The sequence below is a fragment of the Tarenaya hassleriana genome, unplaced genomic scaffold (assembly GCF_000463585.1).
Source record: "Tarenaya hassleriana unplaced genomic scaffold, ASM46358v1 Cleome24, whole genome shotgun sequence".
Taxonomy (NCBI): Eukaryota; Viridiplantae; Streptophyta; class Magnoliopsida; order Brassicales; family Cleomaceae; genus Tarenaya; species Tarenaya hassleriana.
Genome location: NW_010965696.1, coordinates 443,471 through 452,369, shown reverse-complemented (window position 1 = coordinate 452,369; position 8,899 = coordinate 443,471). Strand labels below are relative to the sequence as shown.

The following is an 8,899-nucleotide window of genomic DNA, read 5'->3' as shown; positions in this document are numbered from 1 at the left end:
GGGAAAGAAGAAGAAGACGACTCCTTGCCTAACGGTCCAATAACAAATTTACTAACCTACCCCAAACCCTCTCTTCTAGACTGAAGCTTCATATGAACCCTCCGTACGAGCTAGAGACTTTGCGATACAGACATTTACACAACATTTTGTTATAAAACAGTAATACAAAAATTATATTTTAAAATTTGATTATGTTTAGATAAAATTATATTGAATATTTAGCTTGGTTTTAGATATGCCAACCAGAATATTCATCTCTTGTTATTATTATTATTAGCATCTAAATTCTCTATTTATTTACATACGCATTATGTAGATCATAAATTATTTTAAATTCAATATCAATATTACCTAAATTCAATATCAATATGAACCCATCGTTATGTTCTTTATACGACGACGTTTAGAGATAAATTGATGATGATCATCGTGGCCGTGGGCTGGGCTGTTCTGGGCCGCCGAGCCGTAACAAAGTGACGAAACGACGACTAATAACATTATTGGACTGTCGCAATAACCATTTCTCACAGTCCCGTGGCTTTAGTTTTCTCTCTCTGCAGTTTTGGGTTTCTATAAATAGGTCACTTGTGCCACACGGACTTGGATCTCTTTTCCCGAGGGCTTTTTCTCTTTCCTCATCCTTTTTTTTTTCTTTTTCTTTTTCCTTTATTTCTTCTTCCTTTCGCTAGCGTGAGACGACTTGAACCCTAGCAGAGGGGGGAAATCTGATTTTCTCGGGAATCAATCAGCCCGTTTAACATTTCCGCAGTGGGAAAATGCAGAATCCGAGGCTCAAGCAGCAACAACAACAAGCTCTAATGCAGCAAGCTCTGATGCAGCAACACTCCCTCTATCACCCTAGTGTCTTGGCTGCCCCTCAGGTTCCCGATTTGACGCGTTATCTTTGATTTGTGAACGAGGTTTCTGAGGATCGATTCTACGATGATTTCGTTTTCCGTTTTCTTTTTTCCCCCCTCCGCGATCGGCTTTAATTGTTGTTCATCGTTCGGCCCTAGGGATTGTTCCAATTTTCGATGTTGTAGGGGTTTTGTCTTCGAGTTCTGTGGCTTTATTTTTCCCATTCATTCTTCACGGCTGAGAATTTGTTTGATGAAGGGCTAGGGTTTGGAATTCTTGTTCGTCAGTTATCTTCTAATATCTTTGTGTTTCACATTCCCTTTAAATTTTGTTTCCTGCTTTCGTATTTTGCAGATAGAGCCTGTCCCAAGTGGAAACCTGCCTCCCGGTTTTGATCCCAGTACTTGCCGTAGCGTGTGGGTGGAATTTGATGTTCCCATTTGTTATTATATTTGGTTTCCTTGATTCCTGGTTACGGGATTTCACTAGATATACCAGTGCAATCGAAAAAATTGGTGAAGTTAAAAGTTTTTATCTGAATTGATTTTGAGGTTGCAGATATGTCGGGAACATCCACACACAGGTCACAGAGGAACTTATTCAAGAGATTTTTGCAAGTACTGGACCTGTAGAAAGCAGCAAACTCATAAAAAAGGATAAGGTCTGATTTGCTGATTCATTCTTCGCGTCCTATTGCAAACGCAACTTTTTCCTAAATGTTTTTTTGACCTCTTCTACAGTATCATTTCCATTCACCAGATAAACATAAGAAAATTACCTTTTCTTATGACGCTGTAATATTTTTGGAGTGATCTGCTTGTTTAACCTCATATCTGCTGCTCTAGTGAAACCGATTTCATGTTTGCGAGAGATTGACACATTTTCCGTATGCATGTTTGTGTCGTACACAGTCATCATATGGTTTTGTCCACTACTTTGATAGAAGGTCTGCTGCTCTGGCTATAATGTCTCTTAACGGAAGGCATTTGTAAGTAACAATGCTGATAACTCTCTTCCTTAATTTCCATTCAATGGTACTCGCTCTTAGATCATGACATGGAATTCACAGATTTGGACAGCCTATCAAAGTTAATTGGGCATATGCCACAGGTCAGAGGGAAGACACATCCAGTAAGTTCTGATTATGCACTATTATATTCCATTCGTTAGACTGATGGTTTTGTTTGGTCGTTTTCAGAGAGATCATTTGTGTTCTATGGTTTTGTTGTCACGGGATGCAGGCCATTTCAACATTTTTGTGGGAGATCTTGGTCCAGAGATTACAGATGCAACATTATTTGCTTGCTTTTCTGTTTATCCCAGTTGCTCGTAAGTTTAATGCTTGGTTAACATCTTCTAATGAATATCTAGTTTGATTCATATGATGTATCCAACTCTATGCATACAAGATTAACCTTTTGATTAAGGTTATCTGTTTGAAGTGTGCCACCTTACTCTTAGTGGTCGGCTGATCTAATATATTTATTTCTCTTGCAGGGATGCAAGAGTCATGTGGGATCTGAAAACTGGGCGTTCAAGAGGTTTCGGGTTTGTTTCCTTTCGCAATCAACAGGTATTATATTCCTTTTATTCTGTGATGACGAACTATGCCATTACCGGATTGTTTATTCATGGTTTGCAATGATTTGAAATGTTAATTTTGTTGCAGGATGCTCAGTGTGCAATAAATGACATGAATGGTAAGGATCATACAGTGTTCAAGGTCTGATGATGGCCTTAAGGTTCTCATCTGTGATTATAGTTCTTACATGTTGATATTCTTGGGTTGTGCATGCCATTTTATTATAATGCGCCTTATGCCAACTTTTTTGCTGTGTGCCAGTCTATGACTATTGGTCTTGAATCTTCTGCTGTGCTGATGAGGCCCTGCTTCTAGAATTGAGATCATATCTTTCTTCCCAGCACGCTGATCTTGCTAGTACTGTGGCCTTTTATTTTCTCCTCCTCCCAGGTAAATGGTTGGGAAGCAAACAGATCAGATGCAACTGGGCAACAAAAGGTGCAACATCTGGTGACGATAGGCAGAGTTCTGACGGAAAAAGCGTTGTTGAACTTACAAATGGGTCTTCAGGTTTGTCTTCTGTGGTTTCCTTTGATTGTTGTGCAATTTTTTAGTTTTCCTTGTACAGCTTCAATAGGAAATTATGAGGATTGCATTGATTAAAAATGTTAGTATTTGTGATTGTGAGGGAAGTGGTGGGTTTTACTAGCTGCTGATTGGAAGAGGTTCCACTAATACATTTATTTGATTACTGATTGTGTAGAGGATGGTAAAGAGACAGCAAATGAGGATGCTCCTGAAAACAATCCTCAATACATGACTGTTTATGTAGGAAACCTTGCTCCTGAGGTAAGATTTTGGCTTTATATAGGTACAGGTTATAGCAAGTACAGAATCTGTAACACACGGACGCAGCTGTTGGAGTTCCTTGGATGAATTTCTGCATCAATGGATGTCAGTACCTATCTTGTTCTGTTTTGTGTCTTTTTTCAGGTAACACAGCTTGATCTACACCGTCACTTCCATGCCCTTGGTGCGGGAGTTATTGAAGAGGTCCGAGTCCAGCGTGAGAAAGGCTTTGGTTTTGTGAGGTATAGCACTCATGCTGAGGCTGCTTTTGCTATTCAAATGGGCAACTCTCAGCCTTACCTCTTCAACAGACAGATAAAGGTACTCCAACATTTGAATATTCTGGTTTGACTGTTCCCAAGTTCACATCAGTCGACTTCTTTAGAGATTGTATCTTTGCTTGGTTGGTGTAGGGATCTCGTAATGTGGTAAATGGTATAATCTGACGAACAAGAGTCTCAGAAATGAGATTTTCCATGTCATTGTCAACCAATACAAAGCAAAAGAAGTGTTTTTTTTTTTTTAAATCATGTTTCCCATTAGTTAGTTACACACGTGTCTTATATGCAGTGCTCTTGGGGGAACAAAATAACTCCGCCAGGAACGGTGTCGAACCCGCTTCCCCCACCGGTTCCAGGGCATGTGTCAGCAGCGGAACTGTTAGCATACGAGCAACAGCTGGCAATGAGCAAGATGGGGGGAGTGAACCCGTTGATGCATCATCCCCAGGGACAGCACCCTCTGAAGCAGGCAGCAGCTCTTGGGGCTGGAGCAAGCGCGGCGATGTACGATGGTGGCTTCCAGAACCAGCACCTCATGTACTATCAGTAATAATGACCCCCACGGTATCATCATCATCGTCATCATTTACCCTTTTTTTTTTAATATAAGACGTGAGTGTCGGTCCTATATGTCCAGAGATCATCTTCTCTACATATATTTGTGAGGTTTGTTGCCCGACATGTTATGGATATAAATGTTATCTGCAGTTGTGTATGAGGTAGTTAATGCTAAGTATGCCAAGTGATAAAAACATTCAATAAGAAGAGGATTTGGAATCAGTTGTGTATGCTTTGATATTTGAAAACATGACAGGGAGCCGCTCTTTCTCTAACCCGGGGCATTGTTTTTGTGGTAGAATATTCCAGCTCTCCTAGCTCGGTATAGCAGTCCCCCAAGATCCCGAGAGAGCTCCTTCTCGGGGCTCCCCGTTACTTAGAAAGTCCTTCCCTGTTTTTCAGCTTTCAGAGAATCTGGCTCCTAAGAGGAGCCTGCCTTAACCGTTCGTTTCGACCTCTCCAACTCTCCCCTCCGTTACAGGATATTAAAAGAAAAAAAAACGTAATCGGCGATCGAATACTCGGTATAAAACAGAATAGTAGCCACCCTTTATAAGGGGATTGGTTCACAGAACTGCCATGGCTGGCAATTCGAGCTCGTCGATGACTTCTTGTCTGCCTTTTCAATCCCGATGAAAGTTCATGGCTTCTTAGTACTCACTCCTAATCCCTCCGAATCTGACAGACAACTTTGTCTGAAAAATCCGTACAGGCGATTTCCCAAGTTTTCTTCTTCCAATTTCCCAAATGATGGGATGGATCGTGGTCATGTCGGAACCCGCTGCGTCAATCAGAGTGTTTTGATATGGGTTGGAGTCATGACGTCGACGAGCGGATATTCAAAATTTCAAAGAGAAAGCCTTTTGCCATTATGACGAAGCTCAGAAGCCGAAGAGACACCTTGGAGATTCGCAAATCACGAGAAACCTTTTTTTTCTTTTCTTTAAAAGGGACACGAACGAGCCTTCTTGCTGGAGAACCTCGGCTCGGACCCACGAAAGCGACTGTCTTCGGCGAATTTACGGGAGCATAGCCATGAACCGCGGTGGCTGCAGTAGTTCACGGGGTCGTTCTACGGCTTCTGGGTGCCCGTCCGATCGCTGGAAAATTGAAATTCCGGTACGTCATATCTCGGCGACGTTTCGTTTTCATGGTTCCTTGCATGATTTGAGCTGTTCCTTTCTATGTCTTTCGTCGTCGTCGCAGGAGGGTTCTTCTTCTCCGCCTCCGTCATTTGGTCGGAAGCCTTGTAGTGAAGAGGATTCTAGTAGTGCTTGCGACTCCGACGGTTTGGGGAATTGTTCCGATAGGGATAATATGAAGCCCTTTGATATATTCCTCGAGAAGAAGGGGACTCCGTTCACGCTAAAGCCTCCCTTGCTTGCCCAGAACAGAGAAAGGAGAAATGCCGTTAAGAAATCTACTGTAGGGCATAACGGAGTTGTGCTTCGATCCGGGATGGTGCTTCTGAAGAATTTCTTGTCAATGGATGATCAGGTTCTCTCTCTCTCTCTCTCTCCATGTATTTCGTGTATCTGTTTTCCCCCCTCATATGCTTGTTTTTCCTTGTAAACTGCTGCTAGGTGGTGATACTGAAAACTTGCCGCCAGCTTGGTTTGGATGAAGGTGGTTTCTATCAACCAGGCTACAGAGATGGAGCTAATCTCCGTTTGAAAATGATGTGCCTTGGAAAAAACTGGGACCCTGAAACATGTCAGTATGGGGACACTCGACCAGTTGATGGCGCAAAACCGCCAAAAATTCCTCTTCAGTTCAATCGGTTCGTCGAAAGGGCCATTAAAGAATCGCAGACTCTGATCGCTAGAAACTCCAAGAGGGCCAATGGGGAAGATGGGATCCCTTCTATGTCAGCCGACCTCTGTATTGTTAACTTCTATACATCTACTGGGCAGCTCGGTCTTCATCAGGTTATATTCATGAGAAACAACTTCTCGGTTTGCTGAAGCTTAGCGTTCTTGTGTCGGTCAGTATGTTATGAAAGAATTGCCTTTCCAACGGCGAATATATGAAATCTTGGTTATTTTTGTTTCCCCAGGACAAAGATGAGAGTGAAGAATCTCTGCAGAAGGGACTGCCTGTGGTTTCGTTTTCCATTGGAGATTCAGCAGAGTTCTTGTATGGCGACCAGAGGGATGTCGACAGGGCGGATAAGGTCGTCTTGGATTCTGGAGATGTTCTGTTATTTGGCGGCAAAGCTCGGAAAGTCTTTCATGGTGTGAAGTCAATTCTTCCCAATACCGCTCCCAAGACGCTCCTTCAACTAACAGATCTCCGTCCAGGTCGTCTGAATCTAACTTTTAGACAGTACTGAAATCCTTGGTACTGTTTTGTGCTCTTCATCTGGTTTTTCTATGTTTTCTGTCTGGACAACTTTGTCTCTTTGAAGTGAAATTCAAGTTCCTTATTTAGCTACATCTGTTTAGTGTTATGTCCATTAAATTAGTAATCATGTTTCATTGTTTTGTGTATTACATCAATTTCTTGGAAATCCGCATATAGTGGCAAGCAAGAGTATATTTTCTCTTCAGTCCCTCTATATATTCTCTGACAGAGCTCTGTCTTTCAAGTTTAGATCTCTGGCTCTGTTCCTCCCCCTCCTCTGACGCATTGTCATGAAATCCACTGTGTATTGCTTTGTCCAAGAATCTCAAGAACAGGCTTCTTGATCCGTGTGGCTCTTTTATAATCCTTTTTTCATCTGCACCCGTTCTCTTGTCCACGTTCTAGCTTTTTCTCGGCTTTGGTTAGAGTTGCTGAAGAATTTTTTGGGGTCTTTGCCGTTTTGCTTGAAGGATTGGTCTTTTCTGCTCAACCTGTCATGACTCTCCGTCGAAATTTTGAGTGGTTATTGATTTTATTGAAATCGAGTTAGGTTAATACAGTTAATTAAGTAAACCAAGTCATAATCAAAATATGTAAATAATTAGTCATGATTTTTTTTAGAAAAAAAAGTGTTTGTTTTTTTTGGTACAACCAAAGTCCAAGTTGAATATAAACCGAGCCGAATGCAATGTTCATTTTTTAAGTTAGTTTTCTACAGTTCCTACAAGTTATCTCTTTTGTCGTAAAACTAAAAACAGAATTTTGGCAATTCTTTCACTCCATAATATATATATATATATATATATATATATATATATATCTGTATATATATGAATTGATCCATGGCTTGTTGCTCTGCTATGAAAAAAAAATCAGGAACAAGGGACAAGCAAATCTTATTTTAGAAAATGTTCGCTTGTTATTTGTATATTAAGAAAATAATACTGCATACAATAATTTTCGGCATTTGGATTCGGGACGGAGATAAAGCTTATCAATTAGGAGTGAGCGTTTCGGGAAACGGTTTGGATTCGGGACGGGAATGGATCCGTTCGGTTCTTTCGGTTTTACAAAATAGGTACCAATCGATTTTTATATTGTATTCGGTTCGGTTTGGTTTCAGTATCGATTCGGTTCGGTTCCGGATTTTATTAAAAAAGGATAGATTTCTTTTAAAAATATTCAGTTTTTCGGGATTTTAAAAGTTCGGTTCGGTTCAATTCGGTTCCGGAAAAATTCGGTTCTTTAAAAATGGTACCGTTCGAAAATTAAAAACGGTTTCGGATCGAAAAAAATACTGTTTTTTCGGTTCGGTTCGATCCAGTTCCGAAGAACCAAACCGAAACGCCCACCGCTATTATGAACTGCATGCGTAGTTTATCATGCGTGTACGTTAATGATAATAATGGCCGCGATGAGAGAGGTTGTATATTTCCACGCGCTGAAATTCTCGAAACTTAAGAAAATGACAAAATCGGTGGTCTATAGTCCAGGGATTTTGAGCGCGTACCGTTAACTCGCGTATCATGCGCGTGGAAAATACAAATCCAGCTCTTCGGCCGTCAAACTACTTTAGTATGGGCCGATCCGTGCTTTATCTTCTCGCAACCACCAAGGCCCGTATAGGCCCACTCATTAAAGATTTCTTTTTTTAAAATGATTAAAATATAAATTATCCTAAATATTTTAAAATTAAATATAAATCAAGATAATTAAATTATTTTTTAATTGTAAAACATGCATTATGCACTAATTGATTTCTTTTTTCTTTTTCTTTTTAGCAATATTCAATAAGAGTAGTAGATTTTTAAGAATTTATAAAAATTTTCTAGAATCTAAACAAAATTCTTTGTTGTGAAATTAATTTTTTTAAGAAAAAAGAATCATTGGTTTTTGGAACTTTTTGAAAATCCAAGATTATTAGAAATATATTAAACTTTTAATTTTTCTGATTATAAAATAAATATAAATATTCTATCAAAAAACATAATATATAAATCTGTAAATAAAATTTTTTAAAATCTATATAAAATTTAAAGTCAATTATCAAAATACGAAAATTTGAATATCTTAAGATTACAGCAAAATATTTTAAAAAGATAATCAAGATGATAATTAGGATTAGATTAAGAAAAATCAATTCAAATAATACAATTATATCAGGTTTTATATTATATATATAGATAGATATATATAAACATTGTAAAATTCAAAACTAAAATCCGAATTAAATAAAAACAGAATATAAAACAAAAAAATTCTGAAATTTGATTTTTATGAAAAAGAGTATTTTTTATAAACAAAAACAGAACTCGAATGGGTTTAAATTTTAGGGGTGGTCGTTTCGGTATTCGGTTCGGAATTTTAACGGTTCGGTTCGGGAACAGTTTATTCGGTATTATAAAATTTGTATCAAATTAGTACCGTATATTATTCGGTTCGGTTCGATTCGGTATTATGACGGTTTGGGACGGAACGATACTAATAA

The 8,899-nt window shown here is 39.1% G+C and overlaps 2 protein-coding genes across 2 annotated transcripts; both read left to right on the top strand.

Annotated features, from left to right (window-relative positions):
• Nucleotides 1-618: 618 nt before the first annotated feature.
• LOC104815617 (oligouridylate-binding protein 1C-like) lies at nt 619-4,290 on the top strand. Its single transcript, XM_010544082.2, has 12 exons — nt 619-881; nt 1,213-1,274; nt 1,417-1,519; nt 1,770-1,846; nt 1,928-1,989; nt 2,100-2,187; nt 2,356-2,431; nt 2,528-2,558; nt 2,831-2,950; nt 3,144-3,229; nt 3,374-3,550; nt 3,800-4,290. Exons 1-12 carry the CDS (start codon nt 777-779, stop codon nt 4,058-4,060), a joined length of 1,248 nt encoding a protein of 415 aa, XP_010542384.1. The 5' UTR covers nt 619-776; the 3' UTR covers nt 4,061-4,290.
• An 80-nt stretch (nt 4,291-4,370) lies between these two features.
• LOC104815616 (alpha-ketoglutarate-dependent dioxygenase abh1-like) lies at nt 4,371-6,503 on the top strand. Its single transcript, XM_010544081.1, has 4 exons — nt 4,371-5,187; nt 5,275-5,565; nt 5,652-5,996; nt 6,125-6,503. Exons 1-4 carry the CDS (start codon nt 5,104-5,106, stop codon nt 6,398-6,400), a joined length of 996 nt encoding a protein of 331 aa, XP_010542383.1. The 5' UTR covers nt 4,371-5,103; the 3' UTR covers nt 6,401-6,503.
• The last annotated feature ends 2,396 nt before the right edge of the window (nt 6,504-8,899 follow it).

Coding starts and splice junctions, on each gene's coding strand:
- LOC104815617 (XM_010544082.2), top strand. CDS start 777: ATGCAGAATCCGAGGCTCAAGCAGCAACAACAACAAGCTCTAATGCAG. Junction 1,847..1,927: donor TCTCTTAACGGAAGGCATTT/GTAAGTAACAAT, acceptor TGGAATTCACAG/ATTTGGACAGCCTATCAAAG. Junction 3,551..3,799: donor TCTTCAACAGACAGATAAAG/GTACTCCAACAT, acceptor TCTTATATGCAG/TGCTCTTGGGGGAACAAAAT.
- LOC104815616 (XM_010544081.1), top strand. CDS start 5,104: ATGAACCGCGGTGGCTGCAGTAGTTCACGGGGTCGTTCTACGGCTTCT. Junction 5,188..5,274: donor GCTGGAAAATTGAAATTCCG/GTACGTCATATC, acceptor TCGTCGTCGCAG/GAGGGTTCTTCTTCTCCGCC. Junction 5,997..6,124: donor GGCAGCTCGGTCTTCATCAG/GTTATATTCATG, acceptor TTGTTTCCCCAG/GACAAAGATGAGAGTGAAGA.